Source organism: Rattus norvegicus, chromosome 14 (genome assembly GCF_036323735.1).
Source record: "Rattus norvegicus strain BN/NHsdMcwi chromosome 14, GRCr8, whole genome shotgun sequence".
NCBI lineage: Eukaryota > Metazoa > Chordata > Mammalia > Rodentia > Muridae > Rattus > Rattus norvegicus.
In genome coordinates this window covers 82,226,579-82,243,698 of record NC_086032.1, presented here as the reverse complement: position 1 = coordinate 82,243,698, position 17,120 = coordinate 82,226,579, and the positions used below count along the sequence as shown (strand labels likewise).

Here is a 17,120-nt window from a genome sequence, read left to right as displayed (position 1 = left end):
TCAGCTGCAGGGATCCAATGCCTCTGGACTCTGAAGGCGCCTGTGCATGCACACACACAAACTTTAAAAAGAAGCAAACATGGTGGTGCACACCTCTAATCCCAGCACTGAGGAGGAAGAGACAGGCAGATCTCTGAGTTTGAGGCCAGCGTGGTTTACAAAGTTCCAGGGCACTCAAGGTTATACAGAGAAGCCCTATCTTGAAAAAAAAAAAAATCAAGGCAAACAAAAGCAACAATAAAAAACTTAAAAAGAAAAGGAAAAGAAATAAAAGCATACATTGCTATCTTGGTGTCTGATCTAGAGTGCATTGTCACGTCCTAAAGGGCATTTTCTTTTTATTTTATTTGCAATAGGAGAAAAATAGTACATTTATCCACTGGTTTCTCAAAGCTAGTAGGAAGTGAGTGCTGAGTGTACAGGAGTAAGAGAAGTGGCCATAGTAGGGCGGCCTTTGACTGGGATTTTTGTGGTTTGGCTGGCACAGGGCAGGCAGAGTCGGTAGGGGAGTATCTGGTACAGGGAATTCTCTTGACTGCCTTTTGAAAAAAAGATTTCTTTCTTTGTGTGTGTGTGTGTGTGTGTGTGTGTGTGTGTGTGTGTGTGTGTGTGTACAGAATCCAGGAATGTACACCAGATCTCCTGGAGCTATAATTACAAATGGTTGTGAAACTCCCAACGTGGGTGCTGGCAGCTGAGCTTGGGTCCTCTCCAAACACAGCACTCACTCTCAACCACCAAGCCATCCATCTTTCTAGCCTGCTGCCTTATTTGGGGATGGGGTGGGGGTGGGTAACTAGGGAGAATAGTATTTACCTAGGAGAGGGAAGGAAGAGGCATTGCAGTATTAGAAAAAGGAGATATGAAATCTTTGTTTATCTTCAAACTAGGCCAGGTGTTTTCTCTGCAGATATGTGACACCTTCCGGGTGCACATTTGTGAATAATTGTAAGGGATCCCATTGTCAACCCTCACCATTAACAGGCACGCCTCCTGAAATGTAAGAGAAAGGGCCTCTTGATAATAGGCATCCTCCTCACTTTCAAAGAAAAGGCAGACTACATTCATCCTGAATATGAATTTACTGTGTCATACCCCAAAGCGTCCCTGGTTTTTGTCATTTGATTTCATTATTGTGTTTGTGTGTATGATACAATGGGACTTTTTTGGACCCACCAGATATATTAACAACGACACATAGACTTATTGGTATTTTAAAGCTAGGCCTTAGCTGGGCAGTCTCCTGACTACTCCATCCTGGTTAGTCCTGGCCTGTGTCCTGACCGGTGGCCAGGTCGGCCTCTGCTCCACTCTGGTTCATCTGTCTACCTCTGTATCTGCTGGCTGACTCCTGCATCTCAGTTCTTTTCCCAGAGTTCCTATGTCTGCCTAGAATTCCATCTTCCGCTTCCTGCTCAGCTATTGGCCAATCAACTCTATTACATCCAGTAGTAGTCAAGTAAAGAAAGATGAAGGTTTACAAAATATGAGGCAGTAATGGGCCATAGGAACAACAGTACCAAGATCAGGCTAGTACTTAGCTCTCTGCTGGGACAATTAACAATTGGATATTCAGAGACATACCTTCATATAAAGTATGCCAACAGTTCGAAGTGTGTGTGTGTGTGTGTGTGTGTGTGTGTGTGTGTGTGTGTGTTAGTGTGTGTTAGTTAGTGTGTGTTATGCCTATGCACCATGTATGTGCCTGGTACCCATAAAGGCCAGAGGAGGGCATCAGAACGTCTAGAACTGGAGTTACAGATGTCTTTGAATTACGTTGTGGCTGCTAGGAACTTAACCTGGGTCCACTCCAAGAGTAGTAACCATTGAGTATCTCTCCAGTCTTCTCATTATTCCTTTTTTCAGGACAACATTTTTATGACCCATGTTTGCAATGAAGTGTCATTGAAATTTAAAACAGAACAGCCGTCAACATCAGTGCTCACTCCATTTGATTCATCTCATGGTTCTCTAAGTTTCCATAGCATGCATCTTTCCTTCCTCCCATGTGTATTTAGGAACAATTTCCTGTCTTTCCTCAGTTACTCACCAGCCCAGCTGGCACTATGTAGTTCAGAAGCTTTCTTGGACTCCACTGTGTACTTGAAAATTACTTTGTACAACTTCTCTTTTTTTGTACTCGTAATGTCTTCCTCCCTTCCCCACCCCTCCCCACACCCCCAGTCCTGTTTGAGGCAGAGTCTCATATAGCCCAGGCTAGGCTCAGGTTCACCGTGTGGCTTTGAATGACGTTGACTTCCTGATCTGGTCTTTGCAGGCTTGGCTGCGATGGCAAGAACAGCTTCTCATTAGCCAGCGAGAGAGAAGGAAGGTGGCCACTGCTGTGAGACACCATCAGCGCTGGCAGAAGCAGAGAACTTTGAAGGCTTGGCTTAAATACCTCCGTATCTGCAGGGTGAAGAGATGGCAGAATGGTGAGTTGGAAGCCTAGGCTCCCAAGTCAGGCCTGAGCAGATGGCTCTCCCATTGTTGTGGCCCTTCAGGAAGAGAAAACAGAATATATATATATATCTTTTTCTTTTTTTCGGAGCTGGGGACCGAACTCAGGGCCTTGCGCTTGCTAGGCAAGCACTCTACCACTGAGCTAAATCCCCAACCCCGAAAACAGAATATATTACACCTCAATTGTGATGACAAGAAATTTAGAAGAAAAGTTCATCATCCTTGGTTCTCATTTAGTTCCTTTTGGCTTTTTTTTAGTTTTTAAGACGTATTCATTTATAGTCTTTATATAAGTGTCCTGACTTCATGCACACCAGAAAAGGAATCAAACCCCACTTCAGATGGTTGTGGGCCACGATGTGTTTGCTGGGAATTGAACCCTGGTCCTCTGGAAGATCCGCCAGTGTTCTTAACCACTGAGCCAACTCTTCAGTCTCCCATTTTGGCTTTTATTAACATGCCTGATTTTAATTCAAATTGTGTTAATGTATTATGATTACTACATATATTTTATTTCAAATGGGGCTATTTCGATAGATATAATGTTATTTACCAGTTTTTTTTGTGCTTGTTTTTACACTGTATTACACCTTTATCAGGAATGTTAGTTTTAGTTGATTATTTGTATTTTTAGAATGACTTGCCTTTTTTTGTCTTTTAATACAATATTTATTAATCTCCTTTCTGTCAAACTCTGAGCCAGCCACTTCCCCAGATGCCCTGAGAGAGTACAGGGAAAAGAACATACAGGTTAGAGGAGACCCTGGAGGAAGGTTGTGGCAGGCAGAGGTGGGCACAGCTGCTTCACAGGTTGAAGCTGATGAGAAAAGTTGCTGTTAGGCAAGAGTCCCACGGCTTCTGAGAGGGCCAAGCACAGAACCACAGAGGAGAGGAGCTGTTGCTTTGGAGAAGAGTTCCTGGCATAACTGGTGATGAGACCCCCAAACAGCCCCAATCCAGCCACCCCAACTCGGGCAGCCCCGCTGTAACATAGCTTGACTGTGTCCCTTGAAGTGGTCCTGGCTTAGAAGCTGTAGCTAGACAGTGAGCATAGCATGCGAGACCACCAAGCCAAGGCTCTTGTTCATCACTGTCCAGTTCAACAGCACTTGAGCAGAGATTAACCTCATAGCTGAGTTCAGGAGTGGGTCGGGCCAACCTGGTCTACATTTTCAGGGGTGAGGAACAGGAAGGAGAGCTGCTGCAAGCAAAGATAAGGTAGACGACTTTCGTATTTGTTTTTTGTTTCGAGGCAGGATATTACCATGTAGTGCTGACAGGTCTCACTGTGTGGTCCTTACTGGCCTTGAGCTCACAGAGATCTGCCTGCCTTTGCTTTCTGAGAGGTGTGGGCCACCATGCCCGATGCTGTCACATGCTTACTTTTACTTAGTGAGCCATTTTCTGATACTTGACCTGGACCAGCAGGCTTTTCTTTAGTGACAAGGTCCTAAGTGAGAGGTGGCCAGGAGATGGGAAAATAAAGAGATAGAACAGGTGGGATCTTGCACAAGCTAGTCTCAGGCCAGGTGAGCTTGTTGGGAAGTAAAGCATCTTGTATACAGTTCCATGGGAGAAATGGGACAGAAGTAGCAGAAACTGTCATGTAATGGAGCCAATTGGGACGCTAATAAGCACCGTTGTACAAGGCATCGTAGGGTGTCTTAAGAACACAGAGACAAAGGTGGAAGACTTGGGTTCTTGGGATCTAAAGCCACAATCCCCAAAGGCCCTGACCCAGGCCACTTCTGCCAAGCATGTTCTGACTTTAGATCGGAAGTCATCTTCCTTTTCGGTACATCCTAGACTCAGGGAAAGTCTGGGCTCAGCCCAGCCTTCACTAGACTCTTGGATTATTTGAGTTTGTCTTCCCTTATGCAAAAGCATATAATTTATGATGTTAAAATGTTTTGGATATTTTTTTTAAGTGAAAAGGAAAGAAAAATTTAACATATCACAGATTCTGTGAAAAGTTGGTACTATGGAATTCTCACAGACCCCATTATTGTGGTTTTAGAATCAGTTGGCCCAGGGCTTTTTTTTCCCTTCTCTATAACTAGGAGTATACTTGGAATAAGGCTATTAAAGTCTTCCTGACCCTAGCTTTTCTATCTTCTTTATCCTGTCATCTCCTGGCCTCCTCCCCGCTTAGACTCTGTCACTAAGAGCAGCCTGCTGGTCCAGGTCACCTCAGGAGCATGCTCACTGATGATTTTGTAAACAAGCTTTATTGAGTTCACACAGAAATTAATCAAACACTGGACTGGACTCTAGGTTAGGCTCTCAGGCTCTTGTCCAAGTGAATCCCGTTTACCTCCTAGCCAACACCGCCTTGGCAAGTTTCTGGTATCTGTTGGGCATCGTGGTGGTAGACCAACTCTTTAGTTGCCCAGGGCTAGGGAACAAAGGCTTTTGGGCTATTTAGCATGATGAACTCTAATCGCAAGCCTCCAGCTACGGCCTATCTAGAGGTCTCCGTTTAGCAGCTGTCAGCTGCTCGGTGTTGGAAGGATGTGTACTCTGTGGCTCGGGGCAGCAGGCAGAATGCTCAGGAGGCCTTTGCCAGTGTGACGCTGCAGGGGAACCCTCCACGTCGAGGGAGAAACCAAACAGTATCTTTCAAAACGTCAGTTACCATTTCTTGACTATCAGCAGTGAGCTAGAAGCCTCATCCCTTGGGGAGAAAATTTTATCATTTGCTTTTTCTTTGTGTAGCCCTGCCTATCTTAGAACTCACTTTGCACACCAGGCTGGCCTCAAACTCACAGAGATCCACCTGCCTCTGCCTTCTGAGTGCTGGGATTGAAAGTTGCGCCACCACTGCCTGGCCAGGGAGGAGATTTTTTATTGCACATTCCTTTCTTTCTTTTTTTTTTTTTTTTGGTTCTTTCTTTCGGAACTGGGGACCGAACCCAGGGCCTTGCGCTTCCTAGGCAAGCGCTCTGCCACTGAGCTAAATCCCCAGCCCCTGCACATTCCTCTCTTGGTTTGGTTTCTGTTGCTGTGATGACGCTATGACCAAACCAACTTGGAGAAAGAAAGCGTTTATTTGGCTTATAGGTTGCAGTCTATTATTACTGAGGGAAGTCAGCAGGGACCTGGAGGCTGTAACTGAAGCAGAGACCATGGAGAAGTGCTGCTTCCTGGCCTGCCTCCTTCCCTCTGGCTCACTCACTCACCGTCTTATAAGGGCCAGACCCACCTCCCAGGGATAGTACTGAGATACCACCCATGATGCATTGGGCCTCCCATATCAATCCGTTACTAATTTAAAAAATGCCTCACAGACATGCCACAGTTCAATTTGATGGAGATAATCAACCAATTCCCTCTTCCCAGATGTGTAAACTTGATAATCAGGATGAGCTATCACCCTTCCCTAAAATTATACACCTCTTTTCTTGGAGACGGAATCACGCAAGAAGTTCCAATATCCTTCTAGTATCTAGACAACTCTTTTGTGTTGTGTTTGGGGTTGACCCAAAGGAGCCTCATATGCTCTAAGCACACACTATCAATGAACTACGCTGTCGACTTAAAACCTTTAGTAAGAATTCTTTGTAGGAGCGATCTTGAATCCTGCTCACTGTCAGTAAGTAGGGTGCAACATTTGTGACCTCTCCCTGCTTGGGGAGCAGCACCCAAGAGTTATTTCTCTGTTGCAGAGATGGCTGTACAGTTCCACCGCATTACTGTGCTCCAGATACATTTCTGTGACTGGCAGTGGGCCTGGGAGTGGAGGCAGAGCTTGTCTGCCCACCAGGCCCTGGTGGCGAAGCTGGCCAGGAAGATGGTCCTGCGAAGGGCCTTTGCCCACTGGAAGCACTGTATCCTTTGGCACTGGCCTGTCCATCCCCTCAGGGTGTCCTCAGTGTGAGGATCTGGATGCCTTAGATTCTCACGCATCCTTGCATTGTCCATTCAGGTCGACTCATTTCAACTTCAGCTTAGTTTCTTGTGTTTGGTGAGCTAGCTAGGTTTCCATTTCTGTGATAAACACCAGGACCAGCAGCAACTTGGAGAGGAGAGGGATCCTTGCTGGTTTGCTTTCCAAGCCTTGTTCAGTCTGCTCTTTAAACAACCCAGGACCACCTGCCCAGGGGTGGGACCACTTACAGGAGTCTGGGCCCTCCCACCTGAGCCCTTAATCAAGGAAATGTCCCACAGACTTGCCTGCAGGCCAGTTGGATGGAGGCAATTTCTCAGTTGAGAGTCCCTCTTTCTAAATCATGCTGGCCGTGTTGAACTTAGAAAAAAACTAATCAGCACACGAGGGAAACTTGAAGTCTCACAGCAGTCATTGGCCAGTGGGAAAACAGGTATGAAAGTGGGTCTTGACAATATGGGGAGATGGTGCTACTAGAGGTTGGTATGGGAACCATCCTGTGTGCCCAGCACTCAGGAGCAAGGCTGGCACGACCACACCCCCCAGACCCTGGCTCCAGACCCTGGCTCAGATTATTTTTTAAAGATCTGTTTATTTTTTAAGTATATGAATACCCTGTCACTGTCCTCAGACACACCAGAAGAGGGCATCGGATCACACTACAGATGGTTGTGAGCCACCGGAATTGAACTCAGGACCTCTGGAAGAGCAGTCAGTGCTCTTAACCATTGAGCCATCTCTCCAGCCCAGCCTTTTTTTCTCTTAATAAATTTTTTCAGCATCATAGGAGGTTCAGGCAAGAAAGGAGCATCTGAATGTAAGTTCCAGGTGACCTCAGGTTCTTCTGGCAGAGACTGGGATCTCACACAGGCTTATTGATGAAAATACTAATGTTCAAGAATATGTTAATAGCGGGCTAGAGAGACGATTCAGCAATTAAGAGCACTGACTGCTCTTCCAGAAGACCCAGGTTCAATTCCCAGCAATCACATGGGAGCTCACATCTGTCTGTAGCTCCAGATCCAGGGCTCTGATACCTTCACAGAGACATACATATAGGCAAAATACCAGTGATCATTAAAAAAAAGTTATATATGTAAAAAAATGTGGTGGCCAGGTGGCATATGCCTTGAGTCTCAGCACTCAGGACAGACACGGGCAAATCTCTTTGGGTTTGAGGTCAGCCTTGTCTACCTAATGAGTTCCTGGACAGCCAAGGTTATGATACCTTGTCTCAAATAAAAAAACAAAGTGGTGGCTGTGGCTCAGGAGAGGGTCAGTGTGGGCTGGGGTCTGTCATAGAGCTCTCTGTGCCCCACGCTATCCTGATGCACTCACGGCTTCCGAAGAGTTGAGTATTCACTGGCATCAGTGCACTGACACTTATGCTTCAGGAAAGATGTTCTAGGGCCAGTGAGATAGCCTGCTGACAAATCTCATCGCCTGAGTTTGAAGGAAGACCGCAGTCCTGCAAGTTGACCATGCACATACATGCAAACGCAGAGATACATGCCATTTGAATTATTGTAAAGAGAAGATGGTCCTGGATAGAGGAGAGAGACTTGCCCAGAGAGGCCAGCTCTGTGCAGTCGTGAGGGACAACTCAAGAGGAGTGGGCTGTGAGAGAGCGTTGAGGGCAGAGCAGAGAGATGGGTCAGTAGCTGAGTACTCGAGTGTGGGATGAGAAAAGATCTGAAAACCGAAGCTTCTAGCTCAGCCATCTGACTGGATCGTGATGCCAAACAATGCAAGCTCTGCTTGTGAGATGATGATTCCAAATGCTCACAGAAGTGATAGCGAGTAACCTCAGGTACTTTGCCTTGCATCAAATAGGCATCAGGAGAAGACTGGCATGACCTGGCTCCTTGGTAGAACTTCCCTGGGTCACCAGGAGGAGACAGAGGTGACTGTCAGCCCTCTCAGCAGGCCTGTTATGCTTAGAGCCAGGCCCCGTATTGTGTTGGGTAGAAAGCTTGTTAAACTGGAGGCCTTAACTTCTGGCAGACATGCTGCTACAGGAAGAAGAGGCTGCCCAGCGTGAGGCAGCGGCAGAGCACCACCAACACTGCCTGCTGGTAAGAGTTCCAGAGTCTGGGGCAGCCATGGAGGCGTGTGCCCAGGGCTCCTGCTCCGTACTAGCCCCTGGCCGCAGCTGGTTCTGAGTTAGCTGTAGTCTGTGTTCACATTTTGAAACTGAGAAAGTAATGAGTGGAGTCAGAGATTTGGAGTTGAAGGGAACCTTAGAGGGGATCTGATCCTGGGGTTTTTACAGTAGACCTCTCGAGTGGTAGATTCCTAATGTGTAACCCAGATCAAAGTCTTCATCCTAAACCTGTGTCAAGGTCTGGAGTGTTGGTTCCTGTTTTGTGGGCTGCCCCTCCCTCAGGAGCTGGTCTTCAGAGGTTTTTAGGAGCCCCTGGTGTTCCACAGACATGCTAAATACCTGTAACTCTGTCTAGCCATAGAACATAGTGTAAAAACCCCTTAGCTCTGTCTAACCTCTTCTCCCTGGCACTTGCTTACTTAGTATGTATGCAATGGTGACAGAGTTGCGAACGTGGTTCTTTCTTTTTTTTTCCGGAGCTGGGGACCAAACCCAGGGCCTTGCGCTTCCTAAGCAAGCGCTCTACCACTGAGCTAAATCCCCAACCCGGTCCCGAGGATTCTATCCTGGTGTCTTTTGCTTTTGCTTTGATAAAATGTCCCAGTACAAGTGACTCTGAAGTGAAAAGAATTCATTTAAACAGGTTGACGTCTGTCAGGGCCGCAAGAGCTTGAAACAACTGGTCAGCCCCCTTCTTTACTTACACAGGTCTGGGTCCCAGCCAGGAGTGAGTCTGGTCCTCCCATGTAAGTTAATACGAGGAAGACAGTCCTCCATAGGCAGGGACAGATGCCCATCCCCCAGATAATTATAGATTCTGACAAGGTGACAATGAATCCCAACCATCTCAGATTCACCTGAGTTCATTCTTGAACTTTTATAATTATGTAAATGTATATATACATTAACTCTTAGGTGGTTCCCAACTCTGGGATTAGAGGCATGTATCACCCTGCCTAGCCAATATTTAACCTTTTAGAATTCTTATATGGGTCTAGTTAGAGGCGACATTGTGTTTTCCTGTGAAGCCAGTGTTACTGAGAGACTTAAACTAGCTTCTATTAGGAACATGGTAGAGAAACTGCAGAGACCTGGAGCGGCCCTGAATAACACTGGCTTCCAGTGATGCTTTCCTTGTTCATACTTCTACAGATCCTAATGCACCTTTCTAACCAACCCCTCCTGTCCTTTCTCTGTGTAGCATTCTTGTTTTAGAGCCTTCAAAGACAACGTGACCCGGGCCCGACTAAAGCGAATGAGAAAGAGCCTTGCTCACCAGCTGCGCGATACTACAGTAAGAGTCCCCGCCCTCCCAAACAGGGCTTTGATGTATGGCTAGCTCAGGCTGGCCTCAAGCTCACTGTACTGTCTGGGCTGGTATTGAATTCACGGTCCTCAAGTCCTGGAATTACAGGTGTGCACTACTATGCACAGTACTTCATTTAGATTTTAGACTCCAAGATAACAAACACTGTTTTCTTTGTTAGTCTGTACCTACTGATAGAGAAGTTTGTTTCAGCCTTTTTTAGTTTTCCCTACTCACCCCACCTTACTCCAGTTTGCTAAAAAAAAACCCCAATACTTGACTTAGATGTTAGGGACTGGCTTGAACCAGTGTATTGCTAGATAGTACAAACCCTGTGTAGTCCTGTGCGGGGGAGGTTGTTTTAGGTTTCTGCTGTAGTCAGTTTCTCAGTGGTGTGTTGATCAGTGGCAACTGCTCTCTTCACTGGTTTTATTTCTGAGTGTGGATTGTCTTTCCTCAATGGTTAAGTGCACAGTAACCAGAGCATGGTATAGTGATCTACTCACAGTGAGCTGGTGTCAGCGCTTACACCGAGAGGCCTCTCTCTTAGCGTGATAAACTCAGTTTTCTTCTTGTCTTTCTGAAGCTGCTCCACAGGTTCTGGAACCTCTGGCAGTCTCGAGTTGAACAGAGGGAGGAGAGGGTACAGCCCCCCTCACTGCTTGCAGCCCAGAGCCACTACAGGTAGGAGCTGGCTTCAGCCTTGGCCTTTGTAGGGACACCTGGTTATTTCGATGCAGGGTTGTCCAAGAACAATTACTCTGGCACGAGTTAGCGCCAGACTTAGAAAGGTCTTTTAGCCAGGTGTGGACAGGGCCCTTAATCCCAGTACTCTGGTCTGCACAGCAAGCTCCAGAACAGCCAGGGAGGCACAGTGAGACCTGTGTATACAAGCATCTTCTCTTGTGCACATATCATATTATACCCTGGCACACAGGACTATCACCTGGAATAAAACACAGAAAACAAGCAAGCAAACAAAAAACTGTAAGGGCCTTATCTTGATGAAAGCCACACTATTCATAATGGCTCCTAAGTTTGCTTTTGGCAGGGTGAGGGGAGGTGGGTGAAATGATGCCATTTGTACCGAGTCTTGACTACCACTGGATGAGTCTATGTGGTCACTGCCACTGCTTCCCTTCTGCAAGCCTTTGGTGTGTGTGACTGGTGGCAGAGCTCAGCAGCAAGTGCTTAGCATAGGCAAAAGATAAAGAGAAAAAGGACCCTGTGAAATGTAAATGTTAAATGGACAGGTTAGGAAGACATTTGGGGCTCAGTCTATCAGGAAATAGGGAATGTCCTTGATTGTTTAGAGCTAGTCGTCCTGTTAAATACATGAAATATCGAAAATTAACAATATATAAAAAGAAAGTATAAAATGAAAATTTTATAGGTCCTCTACTTCCAAGCCAGAGCCCAGTTTGTATATTAAATAATGTCTTGACTCCTTCCCTTCCTCAGCTCAGGGTGTCACCAGTGTAATCTGCAGTTAGTGCCCAGTTTTAGAGTGTTTTACATTTTATGATTGATTGATTGATTGTTCTAGGGATCCAGCCCAGTGCTTTACACAGGCATTCCCCCACCAAACCACCTCCCCAGCTTCAGAGCACATTTTTAATGACCCAATAAGAATCCTAATATTTTGGGCTGGAGAGATGGCTCAGCACTGAAGAACACAGATTTCTCTTTCAGAGCCTGTCCCAAGTTCAATTCCCAGAACCCACAGAGTGACTAGCAACCATCTGTAACTCCAGTTCCAGAGGACCCAATGCCCTCTGTGGACACTAGATATACTGGCACACACATACATGCAGACGAACACTTAGACACATAAAACTGAAAAAGAAAGAAAAATTCAATTGAGAGTTGTCAAGGTCTGCCTCTATTCTAAGACCTTGTTTACAAAATCAAGCATTTTATTCTCACATCTGGTATCATTACATGGAAGGGAGATCAGCCCTGGGGTTTGGCCATAACTCCAAGAAGTTCGGAGATTGCCTATCTTAAGTCCCGGACGTACTGTGGTTGGTGCTCTACTCACTTTCCAAGTGAGTTGTCAAGCGTCGGAGTGTAGCTCAGTGGTAGGCCGGCCACTTGCTTAGCACCTGTGCCCTGCAAACATAACTAACCAACCAATCAGACCCCAAGGAAATGTTGAAAGTTAAGTCCATGGGGTGCGCTGAACCCTCAACTGTACCCAGATACAGGTGCTTAAAAACACGATAAAATCTTACAGCAGTATCAGTACGCAGTCCTTTGGTTTTCTGTGTTTTGTTCCAGGATGACAGTCCTACGCAAGTGTGTCAGGGTGTGGCTACAGTATGTGCACAAGAGAAGATGCCTGCAGGTACGGGGCATATTGGAGCAGACCGCTCACCGTCTCTTAGTGGCATTCACTGGCTTTGGGAAGATGCACGGGGAAGGCCTGTGCAGCAAGTCTGGTTCTGGGCCGGAGGGGACTAGGAAATCACAGGGGTCTCCTTCAGCCCTCACTGGTGTTGGAGTCTGTACAACCCCAGTCCTTCATTGATGGGAGAACTGAGGTGCTGATGGGAAAGATGGGCTCTTCCCAGCCTGTTGGGTCCATACTCAGGCCCATTGTTTTCTGAGATGCCCCTCCCTTCCTGTCTTAAGCCCCAAAGTGCTGGGATTATGCGAGTGTCCCACCACAGCTGCCCCTGAAGAGATACTTACCACACACTGGCTTTGCCTTACACCCTGTGCCTGTGTTGATGGTACAGCTGTGACACAAAAAACAACTCCTGTGCCCCCAGCCTCATGCCAGGGTGGCAGGGAAGTGTGACTTACAGGTCACTTCTGACAATTGGGCACAGGTATCTGGAATGCTAAGTGATGAAGGCTTTTTAAAAAATTCATCTATGTGTGCATGTGAGAGAGATGTGTGCAGGGGTGTGTGTGTGTGTGTGTGTGTGTGTGTGTGTGTGTGTGTGTGTGTGATATACAAGTGTCCACAGAGGCCACTTAGTGGTTTAGAGTTGCTTGTTCACAACCCCGGAAGAGCAGGAACCGCTCTTAACAGCTGAGTCGTCTCTTTAGGCCCTTAAGTAGAAGACATTGCTACCAGATTGAGATTTAATAGGGAGGTTGGTTCATTTGGTGATACCTTCATGGAAAGTGCCCATGTTTGGCCGTCCTTGGCACTATGAGGAAGACACAGACTAAACTTCCCTCAGTTGTTTTGGCTGCCCTCTTTGCTACATGGACGTCATCTGCTGCCACAGTCTGACTGTGGGATAGAGTGGGAGTTTGGAGCTAGGCACAGACTCTGCCTAAGCCGTCTCTGTCTCTCAGGCTGCTAGTCACTCCTAAGTGTTCTGAGTGTGTCTGCCCCATGTAACTCTGTAGCTCATGGCCTTGTCAGGGTAGGGGCTCCCTCCACCCTAGCCTGTCACTGCCTGTGCGATTAAATAACATTAGCATACAGTTGTGTGCTGACTTTTCAGGTAGCCTGTAGCTGCTGCTTCGTTCATTCGTTCGTTTGTTTGCTTCTCTGTATAGCCCTGGCTGTCCTCCAACTCGGTCTGTAGATCAGGCTGGACTGAAAGGCAGCAGTCTACCTGCTTCTGCCTCCCGAGTGCTGGGATTAAAGGCATGCACTAACAGCCCAGCTTCTGCAATGACTTTTTTTTTTTAAGATTTATTTATTTATTTATTTATTTATTTTTTTTTTTTTCAGAGCTGGGGACCGAACCCAGGGCCTTGTGCTTGCTAGGCAAGCGCTCTACCACTGAGCTAAATCCCCAACCCCTATTTATTTATTTTATGTACAGCATTCTGCCTGCATATGTGACTGCAGGCCAGAAGAGGGCACCAGATCCCATTACAGATGGTTTTGAGCCACCATGTGGTTGCTGGGAATTGAACTCAGGACCTCTGGAAGAGCAGTCAGTGCTCTTAACCGCTGAGCCATCTCTCCAGCCCCCCGCAATAACTTTTAAAGTTCCCATTTTTAGTGATTTGAATATAGTGGAGAACATTTCCTGAGGACTGGGTTTAAAGGAGAGCATAATCACACCTGACCAGCCTGTTGCTTCTTAAGGGCCTGGCATGCCTGTCTCAGCCCAGCACAGTGCCCAGCAGAAGGTGCTACTGACTCATGGCTGAATTGTTCTTGACCACATGGGAATGTTTCTGGTTGGTTATCTGGAAGCTGGGTGTAATGGTACACACCTCTAATACCAGCACCCCAGAAACACAGGTAGGATTGCTGCAAGTTCAAGGCCAGTCTTAATAGTGAGGTTCAGACTAATTTGGGCTGCATTGTGAGACTACCTCAAAAACAGTAACCAGGTGTGCTGGTTCACACCCACCATCCTAGCACTGAGGAGGTAGAGACAGAGGATAAGAAGTTCAAGGTTATCCTCAGATACACAGCAGGTTCCAGGCCAGCCTGGGCTACATAACATCTTGTCTCATGAAAACAAAAACAAAAATGTAGTTTGAAAAAGAGAGCCTGCTTGCTTGTCATCCTAGTGCCTGTGAGGTGGAGACGTGAGGATTAGTGAGTAGTTCAAGGTCATTCTTGGCTGTTTAGTGAGTATGAGGCCATCCTAGGCCACATGGATCCCTGTTTCACGAAAACAAACCAGAAAGAGGAAAAGAGTTCTCAGGATGGCACAGGTGGGAACGGCTAGCTCAGGTCTCTCTTACCCTGCTTGCCTCTAGCTCAGCCTGCTCCTGGAGGAGAAACAAGTCAGAGAGCAGCAGGAGCTTCCCTGGCCACTACTTTGCAAAAGTCTTTTGCTAAAAACACCTTAAATGTCACCTGTCCATGTAGCTATCTCAGGAGCACAGTTCTCTCTGTTTTAGGGAAACAAAAGGTTATTCATTGTGAGTTTCTTTTAAAAAGTAATGAGGCCAGGCATTGTGGTGCACACCATTAGTCCCAACACTTGCAGGGGCAGAGGCAGGCAGATCTCTGAGTTTGAGGCAACCTGGTCTACAGAGTGAGTTCTAGGACAGTCAGGACTATATACAGAAAACAAAGAAGCAAAAGTAACATGTGGAATGGTAAAATATCTACTTGTTACTAAATTGGAAAGTTAAGCTTGTGAGTTCATTAGACTTTTTTTTTTTTTTTAAGATTTATTTGTAAGTATCTTGTAGCTGTCTTCAGACACATCAGAAGAGGGCATCAGATCCCATGGCAGATGGTTGTGAGTCACCATGTGGTTGCTGGGAATTGAACTCAGGACCTCTGGAAGAGCAGTCAGTGCTCTTAACCACTGAGCCATCTGTCCAGCCCCTCATGGTACATCTTTAACATAGCAAATGGGCAAAGATCAAACATAAGATTTCATTCTGTTCCTACTTGTTTCTTTCTTTCTTTCTTTCTCTTTTCCTGTTCCAACTTGTATGAGAAGCAATCTTCTGTCAGAAGAGAAGTTAAGTGTGCCTCTGACACTCCCGGAGGTCATTTGTTGTTTTGCTTCAGTCACTGCAGGCCAGAGCACTCGGTCATTTTCAGCAGCGAGCACTGCCTGCTGCCTTCTACACGTGGTACAGAGTCTGGCGATGGCACCAGCAGAGACGGACCCTCCACACCAGAGCAGTGCGTTTTCACAGGTCTGCTGTGCAGCTCCGTGTGTGGAACATACAGCTCTGATGTAGCTCTGGTGACTTTGGAATGCCCTGGCTTTGTGACGCTGTTTCCCAGTCCCTAGTCCCTGGTCCTCTGGGTTTTCAGTAATGAGGGCCTTTTGATCTCACGGAGCAGAAAAATTAGCCACACCTTCCCCTGGGACACTTCGGCCATCCTTTTGGCAAGTGTTTTCAGAACAGATTGTGTTTTATGCTCTGTTCTTCTTTCCTGAGTACAATTTCCTGTTAGTGTTGTAATGAGAGCTTTGATGGAGCCTCACATTGTGTGATTTCCCTAAAATGCTGTGCTCTTGTTCTGTAAGACATGGTCTTCTCAAGTCTTAGCACAGCAGTCCTCAACCTGTGGGGTGTGTGACCTTTTCACAGGAGTCACCTTAGGCCATTTGAAAACAAAAATATTTACATTATGTTTCATAGAAGTAGCAAGATTACAATTATGAAATAGCAATAAAAGTAATTTTATAGTTGGGGTGATCACCGTAACATGGGAACTATATTAGAGGGTTGCAGCATTAGGAAGGCTGAGAACCAATGTCTTAGAACAATGGTCACCCACAGAGTTAGAAAGGCCAAGGAGAGGGGCTGGGGATTTAGCTCAGTGGTAGAGCGCTTACCTAGGAAGCGCAAGGCCCTGGGTTCGGTCCCCAGCTCCGAAAAAAAGAACCAAAAAAAAAAAAAAAAAAAAAAAAGAAAGACCAAGGAGCCACAGGGTGGTAAAGGCGCCCATCTTTAATCCTAGCTCTTAGAATGCAGAGGCAGTTGGATCTCCTTGAGTTTGAGGCCAGTGCAGTCTACAAAGTAAGTTCCAGGTCAGCCAAATGCTACACAGAAAAACTAAAAAATAAAGTAAAAAATGTCTTCCATTGGAAATGCTTAGCTTCTAGTCAGTTTTTCTCATTTGTGTGTATTTAGAGAGGCATTAGAGAAGCAAGTATTTGCTCTCTGGAGGCAGAAGGTGTCTCAGCATCGAGAAATCCGCTTGGCTGAGAGAATGGTGAGTAGCTTTCTTTGTGTGTAGGGGGGGGGGGATCCACTGTATGCACTTGCCCTGGGGTGCTCCTCAGAAAGTTACACAAATCCGGTCCACCCTGCAGGCCAGGAGCCTGGGAGAGGCTAGACATTGTAGCTAACGTCAGCTGGGTTTGTGGGCAGCTACTGGAGAAGCATCTCTCGGCTGGACACAGCCTCCTCCAGCCTCTGATCTGTTTCCTCCCACCCTGCCTCAGGCTATGCTGCAGGCAGAGCAGCAGCTCTTGCGTAGGTTCTGGTTCGTGTGGCACCAGCGGGCAGCGGCGTGTCACCAGGAGCGACAGCGGCAAGCCATGGCCATTGCCCACCACCACAGCGGGCTGCTCAGGAGGGCTTTCTGCATCTGGAGGGAAAGCACCCAAGGATTTAGGATGGAGTGAGTGGCATTTCTACTCCAGAGCTCCAAGTGCCCACTATGGCGTTGTGTCAGGTTGGGCCGGATGTGTCCTGGAGAGTCAGCTTAAACGGGGGACAGGACCTTGAATCTATCTTTGGACTCTGATGCTCTGAAACTCAGCTGCACCGTGCTTCCTCCCTGGGACCCATGTGGTTAGTGGCAAGGCCTAGACTAATGAGCCCATTATCAGGTGGCTAGACACTTATTAGTGGGCAGGTTATGACAATTTTAACCAGAACAAGAAGGCTTCAATGGCGGAGTGCATGCAGCCCATGTGTCTAGTGCAGAGATGTCCAGCCTTGAAGCCATGGGG

At 46.8% G+C, this 17,120-nt stretch overlaps 1 protein-coding gene across 6 annotated transcripts in view; it reads left to right on the top strand.

Moving 5' to 3' along the window:
• Positions 1-17,120, top strand: part of Sfi1 (SFI1 centrin binding protein) — a 57,389-nt gene that overhangs the window by 29,113 nt on the left and 11,156 nt on the right. For all 6 annotated transcript variants that reach the window (XR_001841023.3, XM_039091999.2, XM_063273185.1 and 3 more), the window contains 9 exons: positions 2,279-2,435; positions 6,129-6,290; positions 8,354-8,424; positions 9,655-9,747; positions 10,346-10,443; positions 12,040-12,106; positions 15,215-15,345; positions 16,294-16,375; positions 16,608-16,786. Coding sequence is in view for 5 of the 6 variants with exons in the window: in XM_039091999.2 (XP_038947927.1) it covers positions 2,279-2,435; positions 6,129-6,290; positions 8,354-8,424; positions 9,655-9,747; positions 10,346-10,443; positions 12,040-12,106; positions 15,215-15,345; positions 16,294-16,375; positions 16,608-16,786 (1,040 nt within the window). In the remaining variant the exon portion in view is untranslated. The remainder of the gene's footprint in view (positions 1-2,278; positions 2,436-6,128; positions 6,291-8,353; positions 8,425-9,654; positions 9,748-10,345; positions 10,444-12,039; positions 12,107-15,214; positions 15,346-16,293; positions 16,376-16,607; positions 16,787-17,120) is intronic.